Below are 16651 nucleotides of genomic sequence, written 5' to 3'. Positions count from 1 at the left end.
TTTAGTTTGTCAGCATCTTAGGCCACATGCACATGGTGGCTAGCATGTTTCAGGCTGACCAGATAGGGGATCCAAATCTATGGTAAGTCATGTGGCTTCTAGCACTAAAGCTAGGTAAACTAATTATGCCACAGAGGCAAGACCTAGCAATTTATTTTATTAAATAATTATATAATTTTATTTTATTTTTTTTTTAAATTTGCTATAGGGCATGTGTGCTCACCAGACAGAGAGAAAGTGAGAAAGCAAACATGAGGTCTGGGATTCAAATCATGGTTGGCAACATGGAAGTCCAGTACCTTAACCACCATGCCACCTGCTGGCTCATTATCAATTTATTTTAAATCACCATAAGAGCAGAATAATTACCTCAATCTTTCATTTTTATCTATTACCTAGCCAAAGCCTCATTTAAATTATATTTCTTTATAATGTTTTAAAAAAGCCATAAATAAGTACCAATTATTGGTATTTTGGGGCAAAAACCAATGTCAATACTAATAGTAAAGAATGCTGAGACCATGACCTGGTTCCACAGTGCAATGCTTAAGCATCCTGTATTGGCTAGATCTCACATGGACAACTGCAGTTTGAATCCTGGTCCTGGCAACTTGAAAAACATACTGGGCACCTCAAATCTTGAGACAATAGAGAAATGGAGAAAAAAGGACTATGGTATGTCTACACACTCTTGAGAGGTCCTTTATCTCTCTTGCTTTCTCTCTGGCAAATTCACATGCCTTCTAAAAATTAAAAAGACAATTGTGCAATACATATTATTGGATGAATAAATGACTATTTTGGAAAGTGTTCCCTACCAATACATTTAAAACTACCTGAATCTTTTAAACAGCTACAGAATACTATTAGGTTGTTGGGAAATTCATGACATATTTTTCTGTGTTTTTATATGCAAAAATGCACCATGACTTTTCAGATGACCCACTGTGATATGTTTAATTAATTTCAGATAGATATTAGGGTCAACATGTTTCTTAATGGACACTTAAGTTTCTCGTAAGTAAACCAATGTTAGTTAGCTCATGAAAACAAAATACCACCACTGAGGTCTAAACTACTTATATTTATTTTTTAATAAAGGTTCCCTACATTCCAGATATATCTTCTTACTCAATTTAGTTTTCCTATTTATGTATATAACTCATGCTAATTTATTATCTAGTTATTTATTTAGTAATTTCACTTACATTTTCAATACTTTCTTATCCTACAAGGCCTAACTGAAAAAAAATGCAAAAGATACATGAAAACATTTCAAAAAGTATCATGAGGAACTTTGAGCATCCATGGATTTTGGTATCCTGATTATTAATCAATCCATGGATTTTAAGGGATGACTGTATAAAACACCATTCAGTATGTGTTATAGTTATAACAAGAGTTCTGTGTACCTAGCAGATACTCAATGTCTGTCACCTTGTCTTACTAATGCTATTAATATTTACTGATATTTGCAACTCATAAAGGATACATATTCCATTCATTTATCATTAGACCATAAAAATCCATATAAGTGTCTAAGTGTATTAACAGATGCCTTGAAAGGGAAAAAATGCTACTCACCTTTTTCTTTTTCTTTAAGATAAGCTGACACTAAATCATGAAGAAACATAATGAGCTCAGCATCCATAGTCACACAAATATGGTCAGTGAACTCTGTTACCACACTACATTCTACCTTTGGTTTCAGGTTGGCATCTGCAATGATAAGGATTTATCATAAGGATTTATCTTATAAGGATTTACATAGGCCCATGCAAATACATGCATTTACAATGCAGCTATAGAGAAATAAGTAATTTCTGTTATTTTTAGAAACATAACTGTTTACTAAGCTCTTTCCCAGTATATTTCACTTATTCTCTATAACAGCCCTATAAATGAAATCCCAATTATTACTCCCATTTTACTGAGGAGAAAAAGGCACAAATAGGTTAATTTGCCAGAGGCCATATAACTAGCAAGAAAATAATCACTTTGACCTAGAAGATCAATTCCATTAATATTAAAAAACCTGTGGGAAGACAGTAGTCTACAATTCTGTTAGAACTTCCTTGTTAACTTTAAAACCTAGATAGTCTTCACTGTACCTTGTAATGAAGGCTCTTGTGGTTCTTGAACATGGATGGACTTAAAGTCAAGCTGCATCCTTGGTAATGCAAAGATAGTCTCTGTTTCATGATTGTAGCTAGAACCTCCTCTGAATCCACTCAGTAAACTAGAATTCTTCACAGTGGTGCTATTCTCCGTGTTGTTAGCATCAACATTACGAAGTAAGTTTAGCTCTACAGGTATAACAATAAAGACAAGAGTCAAACCAATAGGTACTGATAAGCCTGTAGCTTTTTTTTTTTTTTTTTTTGAGAGATTTTCGCTATAGGGCACGTGTGCTCGCCAGATAGACAGAGACAGACAGAGAGACAGAAAGCGAGAAATCGCCCCCCGGGGGGGATGGTCACGCCGCAATCCCTTCTCCTCCATTCTCCTCTCGGGATCTTGGGCACGCATGCACATTCAAATCTTAGTATGTTTCAATCCAGTCAGCTTTCCAATACACGTAAGATGACTGGTACAAAGAAATACTGTAAAAAACTAAAAAACAACCGTAAGGCCAAGCTGCAATGGCATATGCTACTAAAATACTGTGCTCCAGAGACGATAGCCCTAAGAAAGGCCAAGATTCATTTCCCAGTACAGCCTAAAGGCTGGACACTGTGAATGTGCACCTGTAATTTCCAACAACTTAGGGATGCTGAGGCAAAAGGATTGCAAGTTTAATTAAGGCTGGCTGGGGCAAAATTGTGAGAACCTGTCTATAAATGAGCCAGGCCTGGTGGCATGTGGTCCCAGCTAATTGGGGGCTGGGGCAGGAGGACCACATCACCCCATCTTTAGAATAACTTGCCAAACCTCCAATATTTAGCATTACTACAAAATATTTTTCTAATATTTTCAAAAAATTTCCAAAATAGTTTCCAATAAACTTATTTAAAAACTAATTTGTTTTTGGGCCCACAGATGGCATGGTGGTTAAGGCACTGAATTTCCACATGGCTGACATGACAGTTCGAGTTCCAGACCTAGCAGCTTTGAAACTCACGTTGGAAACAGGTGCGTGTGTGCCCAAAAATCCCGAAAGCAGACTGAAGGAGAAGGGACTGTTGGTGTGGCCATCCCCCTTGGAGAGTGATTTCTTACTTCCTATCTCTCTGTCTCTCCATTTCTCCAATGAGCACACATATTCCATAGCAAAAATCTCTCAACAACAACAAAAAATCCCAAGAACAAAAAACCAATTTTGTTTTCAGTTATAACTAAAATTGTTTGAGTCTATGAAATGTTGTAATACTACATAATTTAGTAATTTAGTACGTAGTGAATCATACTAAACAATCAGTACTTGTCATAGCAGGAGGATAATGGCAATTGTTTGAAGAAATAAAAACTCTACCTCTACTTAAGTTCTAAACACAGTAAACAGAAACCAAAATAGTAAATATAAATGTCTCCAGACTCAAAATTTTAACCTTCATTCCTTGTCGCTGTAACATAATTGAACCATTCTTTCACACTTGCTACTCCGTGGGGTGGATTTTCATGGCGACGCCTTGTTATCTTGGTTATTGTTGCCATAGGACTTTCCAAGGCGCCACATGGTTTGGTAACCATGGTGTTATGACCCAGATGGAAATCCAGTGTTTGTACGATATATGTAGAATGATCACTAGAGCCTAGAGTTAAAAAAAAAAAAAAAAACAAAAACAAAAAAAACAAATCAGAAAACATTTTTTAAAGTGACAAACTGTGTTTAGATTCAAGAAAGTAGCTGTGGCCTCAGAGTAACAGAGTTAGGCAAAGCTATAAAAATGAATAAAAACATGAGAGGGAAGAACACAGATAATTCTCTATAAGAATAACAGTATATTTCAAGTAAGATGAACATCGACCATCTGTTCCTTCATCGTTAAGAAATCACTGAATAGGAAATTAAAGTGCACAGGAACTGAGCTTTATCACTATAAGCAGATGTAAAAACCACAGCCTTGCTCATATGTTTTATACTACAGCCCTGACTGGCAAATAATTACCTCATACTACCACTATGTGTTTACGTGGTTTTTTTCTTTTCTTTTTGGAGAGGTTTTTGTTATAGGGCGCGTGCACTCGCCAGAAAGACAGAGAAAGAGAGAGAGAAAGCGAGAAATCACCCCCCAGGGGGGATGACCACACCACAATCCCTTCTCCTCCATTCTCCTCCCATTCTCCTCGGCATGCACACACATGCACCCAGTGTGAGTTTAAGCCGCCGGGTCCAGGACTCAAACCGCGGTCGACTACATGGGAGTCCAGTGACATAGCCATTATGCTAACTGCTGGTCCCTGTTTATATGTTTTTATAAAAAATATTTACAGTAAATATTATGACTCTGCCAGTCACAGCATCAGAAAATTTAGTGGCCTAAGAAACAGGAAGATGGCAAGTTCAGAATTAGGTCCTTTAGCATGTTCCAGAAGTTATAGTTATTGACTCATTGTCTGTGAACTCCTTGCCATGTCAGATACATGATAACAAATAGAGATGGACTTCAGAAATACTATAATAAAATACTAAAATAAAAACAGACAAAAGATACGAAAGAGGAAAATTACTATGTCATTTGTAATCATATCAGAATACAGGAAAAAGTAAAAGCTGGAAATGTGTCAGTTTACCATCTTCCCAGATTTTCTGAGCTTCAGTCCAAAATGCAATATTTGGTTCTTCTAGATGAAAAAGGGCCCAGGATTTTGAACGGAAATTTGGACCATGAAAACAAGCCAGTGTCATATGATTTCCATGTAAGCTCATTGATCCTCCAAATTGCATTCCGTCTTCTGGTAATGGAATCTGAAATAAGGATATGTGGCATCCTGACACCACCTTCAATACTCCAGGCCAGTGTCGATGATGAGCTGCATCAAGCACTGCAAGAAAACCAAAACCATTTATACTAAAGTACCTCATAAGCATCCTGAATAGGATATGAAGGCAGCAGGTGACTACCTTCCACAGTGGAAGGTGACTCAGATAAGGGATGAAACCTATGTCTAATATCTGGTTAATATTGAACAATAGGTAATGAGGACAGAGTCTGGGAAAAGATGCTGCAGGGGATAGAGCTAAGGAAAGTAGTAACTTGCTAGCAGTAATTGGAACCAACATTTCTGTAATGATTAATGGTTTACAAAGTGCTTGTGTATACATAACTCTCATATTAACTTTGTAAAGTGGTATTTCATCTTGAGTCTTTTCAAGGGAAGAAGCAGAAGATGACCAGCAGCATCATCATCACCTGAGTGCTTGTTAGAAATACAGACCCTTGGGCTGGCCCTGTAACTTGATCGTTAAGAGAGTCAGAATCCACATAGCCAACTGTGGTTCAAATCCTGGCCCCAGCAGCTTGAAAAAAACATGCCATGTACCTATGTGTCCATGCTCAAATCCTGGCAGGATTGAGAACTAGAAGAAAATGGATATGACATGACCACACCCAACTATGCTTTGTCCCTCTCTCTCTCTGACAACTGTATGTACCTTCTGGCAATAAAAAAACAAAATGCAGACTCTTAAGTTCACTCCATGTCTATAGTATAGAATCTGCATTTTCCTATCTCTGTGTGTTTCATATGCATGTTAAATTTGGGGAGCACATAAAATTTGTATTTCCCACTTATAATTAGCTTTTTTGGCTAATTTCTACACCACTCCTCATAAACCCAACCCAAGAATTATGCATTGCATTTTGCTGGCATATTTTCTTTAATCTGAAATAATTCCCTAAGCCTATCTTTCATGATGAGGACTTTATTTGAAGAATATAGGCTAGGCATCTTGCAGAATACTCCTCAGTTTGTATAAGCCTGATAGCAGTTCTAGTTTAAAGGAAATACAGGGAATAGAGGAACAAGATAAATGATATCAAAAGAAAGAAACAGAGAAATATCTACCAAGTAGGCATTCTGAAGACAACTAGCCAGGTCTTTTCAATAAGGCAGATCTTACAAGAGGAACTATGCTAAACTAAAAGAGTAAAAGAACATAACCAGATTTAACCTGTGATCTTAGATATACTGGTTTGGGCAAACCAATTATAAAGGATATTTTCAGGTCAATCATGGAAATTTGAATATGCTTTGAAAGATAAGGAATGTAAATAATTAGCAAGATAGAAAGCTGGAGATTGTTGACTAGAGAAGGGTGAGGAAACAGTATGTTGATATTTGATAAAAAGTACATATGCATAAAAATATTTGGAAGTATATGCTTTAAGGTGTTCACAATGATGATTTCTGGGTAAGACGTAATTTTCTTTTTTTTTTTTACTTGTATATATTTTCAGTTTTTTTCTTCAGTTCACATCTATTGCTTCTGTGATAATAAAAAGTTATTAAAAAGCTATCCTCAGGATCAGCAGATGGCATAATGGTTACATCGCTGGACTCCCATGTAGTCAACTGCAGTTCGAGTCCTGGACCTGGCAGCTTAAAACTCAATGGGCATGTGTAGATGCATGTCCAAAATCCCAAAAGGAGAATGGAAGTGAAGGAACTGCAGCTTAGCCATCTCCACTGGGCAGGGGGGGGCGGTGATTTCTCACTTTCTGTCTGTCTTTCTCTCCAGTGAGTATATATACCCAATGGCAAACATCTCTCATAGAAAAATAAATAAAAAAGCTATCCTCATTCACATTATTTGTCACTCCTTTTAGCTCTATCACTCTAGCTATAGCCATGCTCCATCTCTTGCCTGGACTTCTGCAATGACCTCCTCATGATGGTAGTGTAACTATTGTCTGTAACAATGGTGATGGTAACTATTGTAATGATTTCCTTTCATTCACAGTTGCTTATAGTCTGTTTTGCCAGAGTGCTGCTTTAAAAACAAATGTTTTAAGAAAACATAAATCAAATGATATAAAATCTGTCCAAAACTCTCTAATAGCTACTCATTACATTAAAAATGTTTATTCTTGTCCTGCCTCTCTGAATTCATGTCCAACATTTTCCTGCTTACTCATTCTGCTCCAGCCACAGTGGCCACCTTAATGATCCTCAAACATTCTAAGTTTATTCTACTCCAAGAGCTCTGGACTCCTCATAGGCCGACTCCACCCAGAACTACCTTTTTCCAGCCTAGTTTTTTTTTCACTCAGCCATAATTCCACTGATATGCCACTTCAGAAAAGGCTTCCCTAATTACCTTTTTTAAATAGCTGTCCTCATTCCTTACCATTATCTATATGCTTCTCTTACTTTGTTCTTTTACTCAGTACTTTTCTTTACCTGAAGTTATCTTATATATTTAGTTGTTATAGTCTGTCTTTGCCAATGGAATGTAAGCTTCATTAAGGTAAGGACTCTGTCTATCATTAGATCTCCTATGCCTAGAAGAGTGCTTAATAAATATTTGCTGACTGAATTACTGAGTGAAAATAGTCTACCTAATATCACACAAATAATAAATAAATAAATTACACTCAGACATTCTGACTCCATAGACGATGTCTAAACCAGAACATGACATTGTTATAAGCAGTACTCAAGAGCATGGAGTTGGTATGGCTATGGATGAACAGTGGGAGGAGGAAGAGATAATAAATGATGACTTCCCAAAAGATGGCCTCTTATTCCACTGGTAGGTCTTTTGTTGAGTGACTAGAACCTACTGGCTACTCTGTTAGTACAGTTTAGAGATTATTGTTACTACTATCTTTTTTTTAAGAGAGATTTTTGTAATGGGGCATATGTACTCTCTGGAGAGACAGAGACAAAAAGCAAGAAATCACCCCCCGGGGGGATGGCCATTGCCACAGTCCCTTCTCTTCTAGGGATTCTGAGCACACATGCACATGTACCCAGGTGAATTTTAAGCTACGAGGTCTGGCACTTGAACCACGGTCAACTACATGGGAGTCCCGTGATGTAACCATTATGCCATCTGCTGGTCCCATGTTACTATCCTTTTCAATTAAGAATGTAACACATACTTAGTTATAGCATACATAAAGACTTAATTCTCATTCTTACATTGTTCTTGTGAACTTTTCTCTAGGTTGTTAGTCATTGTCTTTGGTGGAAGATAAGGAACTGGTCCCCAGGTAGAGAGAGCTCGTTTGCTGGTGTCAAACTGTTGAGTGAAAAATTCCTGGAGCTTCATTCCTATTTTTATCAGGTCTGGTGTGGTTGATCTTGATATCATTACTTGGAAAATATCCCACTTCAAATCTCCATGGACAAAAATCTCACTAGAGCATAAAACAGAATTTTTAATCATTTATCTTACAGAACATACTTAAAAAGTACAAGAAAAATTTTCTTCCACTTCTAGCTTTTTCATTAATATTAACTGCATGATATAAAATCAGAAAAATGAATTGCTTGTGCTTTCTCATTAGATGATAGAAACGAGCAGTCATATAAAGCATTCAAAAAGTAATGTCTTAATACCTTTTATCAGTTATGCTTGAGTCCAGGGTATTATACAGGTTTACTTTCCATTCGTCCTGAAGCTTAAGATCAGCATTACTGAAGATTCCCATAAGGATACTTGAGCCCATGTAGTCAACGCGAGCTTCAGTAGAACCCATAGTAATCTGAATTTTGTGGCTGGGCTGCTGATTTGGATGTTCAGAAATATGAGCTAAAATAGAAACAGTAATTTTCAAAAGAAATGTCTTTTAGAAAAACTCATCAAAACCCATTTTTGAAAAATTTTTTTCAACATATTCTTTGAAGGTATGCTAGATCAGATGTAAAATTCTAACATACCAACCATCTCCAAAGCATTGACATCTATGGTGCCTCCAACTACTCCTCCTTTAGAATCTAACTGTGATCTTCCCAGACCAACAGACATGCTAATCTCTCGATCACGATTACTTCCTACTGACAGACGGCCCTGGCTCTTCAAACCACTAGTTGTCCAACTGAGAAAAAAAAAAAAAAGACAAAGTTATTAACTAGTTATATGGCTTTCAGTGTCATTAATTAAAATGAGTTAAGTCATGACTTAAATAAAAGGACAAGTTTGATTATGAAATAATACATTTCTTATAAAATCTACATTGTAAATGTCTAAATATTAACATTGATGAAGTTTTCTTCCTATAAACTTTTTCTTCTTTTTAGAATACATATTTCATGCTATCTTATATTGTAGTACCCTTAGGATTAAGCTGTTTTCAGGATAAAACACTTCATATCTTTGATGTATTATATTTATTGTCTCAGGCATTTTAGTATTTAAAAAAAGTTCTGAATTGTTTTCCTATAAGAAAAATTACAATAATGATTAAATGTTTTCTTTGTATCTGAATAGCTTACGTTGTATTTCCCATGACATTACTCATATTCATTTGAACGTTTAATTGCTTCAAGTTGATAGCAAATACGACAAGTGTTTCCCATGGGGTTCCTTGTTGGCTTGCTGCTTTGTTGGATTTGTTAAAAGGAGTTGATGTTTTTGAAAGTGAATCTGAAAAATAAAATAATAATAGTTACTAATGTTTAGTAGGCTCTCACAGCATTATTTCTTGAAAGCTCATAAAATTGTAAATTGTCCCCATTTTTTATGAGGAAATTCTGGTATGCAAGGGATACAACACAAGTCATTCATTACCCTAGGATTTTCTTTACAGAGGAGAAAATCATCAAGTGCTGCTGTCAAACTGAAAACAGCCTGGCTGGAGTGTTCTTAGGGACTTAGTGTACGATGGGATGTCAAAAAGTTCATGAAAAAATGGTATTAAAGTATGAGTTTATTTTGGTGGAAAAATGTTGAAATCTACGCATAATGTTTTCATAATAGACATGTGAGTAAACTTTTACAAGACACCTTGTATATCCTGAATCCTACATTTCCAGGTTGTACCTTGGAACAAGAGATCATTCATTTGTATACATTCAGAAATAAGTACAAAGCTTAGGCCAAGCATATAAAATAGTTCAAAAACACTGTCAATAAAAAGAATGGTGGAATATTGAACTGTTTCAATATCAAAGCATCTTTCAGGAAAACACTAGATTTACTTCTAACCATAACTGAACCATATAATAACTTTACCACACTAACAATATGCTAATCTTTCCTTGCTATCTCTTTGCAAAGCTACTAGCCATCTAGCTGCCTCTTCCACTGGCAATCAAGTATTTGTTTTTGTTTTTTTCTGTTTTGGCCCCACCCACCACCCCGAGTCTATCACGAAACCTCATGGGTATGTCTCCATACAATTAGGGCAGAAATCTAGGAATAACTAAGACTTTCATCTTGGGAACATTGGAGGGCTAAAGATGCTGAAAACAGCAGAATTACCTCTTCGAGGAACTGAAGAATCAGACACACTCCTGGATCTTATGGAAGCTGGGGATTTTAGGCTCTGTGCTGCTGTCCCTGGTGACATGGTACTGTTTGTCATATGCTCATTAAACACGTTAGGTGACTGAGGCATGTGAGTGAAGGATGCTGACTGACTTGGCTGCTCCCAAGTCCTGCAGTAAGCTTTTCTGGATGACTCAGGGGAAAGGTGCTGGCTTACCCCTTCAATAGAGTCAGGTGTTCCTGGACCAGATGCTAGTAGAAACAGAAAAACAAAAACCAAAATAAGAGTGAAATCACTATGTTATAAAATAATTTGAACCATCTACCATTTCTAATCACATTATATATTCCTTCTAGTTCTGTATTTGGCAACTATACAGTGATTTACAGCTTGCCAAAAACATTCCAGTATTTTATTTAATTCTCACAGACAGTGAAGAAAGCAAAACAGGTACTTTGCAGATGAGGGAATAGACTCAGACCTAAGATACCTAGTATTTTCCACTGTATCAGTTGACCCTACTTTTCACTTCCACAACTCTTTCTAGAAGATAGTTCTACAACTACATCTAAGTCTAGAAGACAAAAGTACACACGATAGTAACAAGTCCCCAACATCTTCTGTTTTCTACACTTACCTAACCATGATTAACTTGGATGCATAAGTGTGCTTCTGCATTCCCAGATTTTATAAAGATTCCAGAATAATTAGTACAGAATAAAAATTAGCTAGAATATAATCTTCAAGGGGGTAGGACATTTTTTCCCCTTGGTTCTGTGATATATCCTTAGTGCTTGGCATATTAGAAGGGCTCAATAGGAACTTCTTCAATAAGCAAACAACTTACCAAGTAAGGCAAAGTTTATATTATCAATCACAAATTTTGCTACTGCTGTAGCCAAAATTAAAAACAACCTAATTATAATTACAAAACAAGCTTACTTGGCAAATTTATAGTTTGGTCTCCAAGGAATAGACGTCTTGCAATACTTCTTCTATACCAGGCTCTGGGAAAGGCCAGGATTTCACTGAGTCGGCGCATATCATATTTAAAAGAGGCAGACCCTATATCACAAACAGCTGATACATAAATAAAACTTATTAGAATTTAGGGCATACTTCTCAAATCTTTAATATTTTTACATTAGTGTAAGACATATAGCTGAATTACACTTATGTTATAATTAATAAAAATTTTAAATAAGGCATAGTATGATTAGCAAGTGATTATATGTCCTCCCATAAATTGCAGAAATAGCATATTCTAACACTTTTCAGTTTCATTTATTTTTTCCCTTTTTTAATGTGATAGCAAGTTGGAATATATTATTACTTATCAAGAAATTCTCAGAGGTTCTAAAAGTCAGTCTCATAGAACCAGATCTCAACTTGAGCCAAAATCTCTCCTCGAATACAGAAAATGAATCATGGGACCAGCAGATGGCATAATGGTTACATTGGTGGACTCCCACGTAGTCAACTGTGGGTTGAGTCCCAGACCTGGTGGCTTAAAACTCATGCTAGGCATATGTGTGTGCATGTCCAAAATCCCGAAAGGAGAGTGGAGTAGAAGGACTGTGGCATGACCATCCACCCTGAAGGTCTATCTGTCTCACCAGCAAGCACACATGCCCTATAGCAAAAAGAAAAGAAAGTGAATCACTAGGGTGAGCTGAGATACAAAGAGTGGCACATCAAATTGCTGTGTGGTAAGAACAACTGTTTTCAGACAAAGTGACTTTCACACAAAAAAGCATCCTCATAGCCTTTTCCGGGAGTTCTGCTCTGAGCATTCTCCTACTCCTGCTTTATGTGCTCTTCTATTCTCCACTGTAGCTTTCACAGGGCTGCATGCCAATGATTCCCAAAGCTAAGCTTTGTTCCAGCCTGGCCCCACATCTCTCAGAGCCCATCAGCCAACTGCCTACCAAGCCTTTTCAATCTAAATGTCTGATAGGCACTTTCTTTTTTATTATATAAGTTAAAAACTGCTGCTCCTTCAGTCATCTAAACTAAAAGTTTGAAACATCCTTGTCTCATCTACTGTCCCTTACACAACTTGTCCTCAAGTTTATGGATTCTCTTATGTCTCTCTTAAGACCATTCTCTTTTTTCCTTTCCTACTGTTACAGTTGAGGCCTTCACCATTGTTTGGTTTTAACAATCTTTTCTCTCTCATCTTTCCTGCTACCATTAACTCTTTCTCTAAAACACCAATCTGAATCATCATCCCATTTAAAAAAAAAAAAAAAAAACTTCTAATGGCTTCTCACTGCCTGAAGGATCATACCTTGAGTTTTTAGCCCAGCATAGGAGTACTTTGTCATCATCTATTTTATCAGATTTACCTAGCCACTACTTTGCTCTGGCCCTCCTCCTTCATCTAGCCACTAAATTTTCAGTCATACCCTATGCTTTGCCACAGCAAACCAAAACCTGATCCAAAAGCATATTGTTTTTTAACAGCCCAAGTACATGCATGAGTGAGAAAGAGGCAGACAGGGTTTTATCATGCTTCAATACTCCTTCCCCAACATTCAGCTACTCTGGATCCTGGGCACCCAAACACTTGCTTGGCACATCTTGGCGCATCAGGCTGACCCATGAATTTGAACACATGGCCTCCAGACTTGCAGGGCACTTGACATTACCACTGTGTCACAGTGGCTGGGCTTAACAGTATATTTTTTGATGCTTCTGTAAGAGTACCATGTTGTGCCAAGACTATTCTACTCACTTTTCAAGATATGGCCAAAATATTTCCTTTGTGAAGCTTTCTCTGATCTTTATACATAAAAGAATTTAGTATTTCTTCTTTTTAAAAATTTTCCGGATGGCACATGTTCTCACCAGAAAGCACCCTTATGGAGAACAGTCACACTGCAATCTCCTCTTCCATTTCTCCCTCCTACTGGGATTTTGGGCATCCATGCACATGTGCCTGGACTGTTTTTCAAGCTGCTGGGTTCGGGACTTGAATCATGTAGTTGGCCATATGGGAGCCAGCTACTCTAACCATCACACCACTTGCTGGCCCCATCACACCACTTGCTGGCCCCATATTCCTTTTCTTTATATAAATCTTTCTTATAACATTTTTCATTCCTTCACTACCATTGATTTTTCTACACATCAGATGTTGCCTAGTCATGCCTAATCACCTATCAGGGTGCCTGGCAAAGGTTCACCGTAAAACACAAATTTAATGTATGTTTGCTGAATGAATAGCTAATTAAGTGAACATGACATATTTAACTTGATTATAATTACAAAAGTTTTCTCTCGGTACTCTAAATTCTTCAAAATGTTCCATATTCATTCAAGGTGAAATATGCATATCACAGTGTGATAAAAGCAAGTAAGTGATTTGTTCATAATTATATAGCTAAGAATATAGGTACACACAATTAAGGATACCCTGGCACCAAATACAAATTGTTTTAACATCACTCAGCCCTCTTCAGTGTTGTTAGCATTTACAAATATAAAATTTTTCTACAAATCAGATGTTTTCCTAATTTATGGTAGAGAAAAAGTAAAGAAAAGCAATTTTTAGTGATTTAATCAGGCATATTTTGGCCCTTGGGTGATATGTCTTATTTATCTAGAAATCGTATTTCTAACACTGATTACTTGAAACCAGCTTATCACCAAAATCAATACTTGAAAATCCAAAATGCTCCAAAAACTTATGAGTGCCAACATGACACCAGAATTAGGAAACTCCACATCTGACCATTAGTCAAAATGCAGATGCACCACAAATACTTTATTCATGGTCTCCAAGAAATTCTAAATCAGTGGTATCTTATTTTTTCTTACTGTTAAGTAAACAGTGTGAATGAGTGTAAGAATTTTTACTGTTACATAAACAGTGTAAGGAGATGACTGCTTATCGGTAGCATAAGTTCAGAGTCAGGAATGATGGTGATGCCGAAGAACCACAGAATGTTGACTCGGTGGCTGAGGCAGTGACATCTTTTCTTTCTGATGATTCAGTACATAAACTTTGTCTCACAAACAAAATTATTTAAACTATTTTATAAAATACTTTCAAGCTATGTGTATAAGCTGTATTTGAAACATAAATGATTTCTGTGTTTAGTCTTGGTTCCCATCCCCAACATATCTCATTATGTATATGCAAATATTCAAAAATCTAAAACACTTCTGGTCACAAGCATTTCAGAAAAGGGATACTCAAACTGTACCAAGTATACTTAATATTTCAACACTGTTAAAACATTAATAAGCCCTGAGAAACAATATTTCATGTAAAAAATGTAAAATTGAATACCAGATATATTAATTAATGTAGTGTCCATCTTGCTTGCAGATTTGCTTATAGACTGACTCTCAAAAAATGAGGCACCTCCTGAACGTCTTATCCGAGACAAACTCACTTTTACAAATTCAAGATTTATACTGAGTGAGTCTTTTCGACCAGTGACTGAAGTTGGTTCTTCATCCACATTTCCTAAAGAACAAAAAAACAAAATCCCATATACATATACATACACATTTACACACACTCAACTAGATGAAAATCACTCAATACACTGTAATGTGTCATCAATTAAAATCACTTAAGGTAGAAATTTAAGCAGAATGATCTAATGAGCATTAGCATTCCTAACAAGAGTTAGTTTTTCAACCACATAAACATAATTGGTATTTGTACAACCCTTCTCCAACAACAAAGCTAAAACTAATATGGAGCTTATGTCTTCATTCTTTGTCCAAACATAAGACAAGAGTGGTTCACTAACAATTAATCCTGTGCATTTGCAGTGGTTCATCGACACCTTAAAATGCCAGTGAAATTTAATCTCACCAAACAGCTGACTTTAGTAACAGCTTCATTTTAAATTAATACGTGCAATTTGTGAACTTTAAAATTTTGTTTATAAAATATAATTTATTATAGGAATAAAAGTGATTTTATACGATATACAAATATTTAAATAAGGAACCTATGATAGTTCAAGAGAATATAGTGCTGTGTATATCATTAAAAAATATTCTGAATTAAAATTCTTGTATAATTAAGTTACCTGAATGATTTCATATTTCTACTTATGTAGGTATAAGATAGATACTAGAAAAATGGAAAAATAGAAAACACTTTTGATCTTAAATACACTGTTAAAAGTATTATGACTTATGAAGAGAAGCTTGAAAAGATTATATAAATTTGAAAAAGACAGTCATGCAAAGTATACCTAATCCTCCTGATCCAGATGTGAGGCCAGAAACAGCAGTTTTTTGTTTCCCTGCTCCATATGGATGAAACACATAGAGGGAAAAATCAGACATGCAGGCAGTAAAGCTCAAGCCAGAAGAACTGCTGCTGGAACTGGTCAGATCAGACTGACTGCTACTATGTCGACTTCTGCCCAGAGGGCTGCCTAATCCTGAAGAACCTACAAGAAACACAAGAAGCCCTGAGTATTTTTTAGGCACAGAAAATTTTAAAAGCCAGATACTGATATGTTCTTAAGAACTAAATATTACTTCAAAATAAAATGGAACTACTAAAACATGAGCAAGTCAAGAGTTTAAGTCCTTAAAGTCAAAATGAGGACTTAGATGTATTTTCCAATAAATGTAAACTGTAAACCATGGTTTAGTACTCTGTTCATCTTTGAAACATTTATTTATACATATGATGGCCTACTACATGGTTTCCTTTCTTTCTCCTTCCCTCTAAGCAGGCTATGGAAGAGGCCCAAAATAATTGGGTTTAAGCAAAGAGGGAGGAAAACAAAATAAAAAATTTGTATCATATATCTGGAGTCCACATTTCGGTAGGTAACTGAAAGTGAAGCAAGTTACATAAATGCAGAAAGTAAAGGATTTCTTTCTCTTAGAAAGCCAAGTGTCTTTATTGGCAACATTTACCAGGAGTGAACAGGCTAATTCCAAATACACTTTAAATATATTTTAAAAAAAAAATGAGGCCATCTGAATAGAGTATTACATGATTTTGCTTATGGTCCCAAAATAGATCTCCAGATCAGACTTCCTCTTGATTTATAGATAATACTGTGTGACCTCCTACCAAAATAAGTCACAGGCATTTCATAATGAATTTCATGGGAAACATGAAATGAGCAACTTTTTAAAGGCAGTGTTGACTCTGCCTGGAATACTAAAAATGGTCAGCTGCCCTCCCTGTTTCCTTCCACTCCCATCAACTGCCACACTACAGCTGGACGGGTGCTCTGAAAGCGTCCCTGCCCAGTTCTGCAGTGGCTACTGCCATGAGCTGA

General features: G+C 36.3%; 1 protein-coding gene across 1 annotated transcript in view; it reads right to left on the bottom strand.

Annotated features, from left to right (window-relative positions):
• Positions 1-16651, bottom strand: part of BLTP1 (bridge-like lipid transfer protein family member 1) — a gene marked incomplete in the record, with an annotated part of 179272 nt that overhangs the window by 3073 nt on the left and 159548 nt on the right. The window contains 12 exon segments of the mRNA XM_027773678.1: positions 1585-1719; positions 2112-2306; positions 3549-3752; positions 4735-4986; positions 8089-8306; positions 8509-8701; positions 8830-8987; positions 9385-9535; positions 10373-10630; positions 11322-11459; positions 14677-14856; positions 15602-15802. Coding sequence (XP_027629479.1) covers positions 1585-1719; positions 2112-2306; positions 3549-3752; positions 4735-4986; positions 8089-8306; positions 8509-8701; positions 8830-8987; positions 9385-9535; positions 10373-10630; positions 11322-11459; positions 14677-14856; positions 15602-15802 — 2283 coding nt within the window.

Source organism: Tupaia chinensis, unplaced genomic scaffold (assembly GCF_000334495.1).
Source record: "Tupaia chinensis unplaced genomic scaffold, TupChi_1.0 Scaffold000362_1, whole genome shotgun sequence".
NCBI lineage: Eukaryota > Metazoa > Chordata > Mammalia > Scandentia > Tupaiidae > Tupaia > Tupaia belangeri.
Note: the sequence above shows the minus strand (reverse complement) of the source record. Positions and strands in the feature narration are given on the sequence as shown.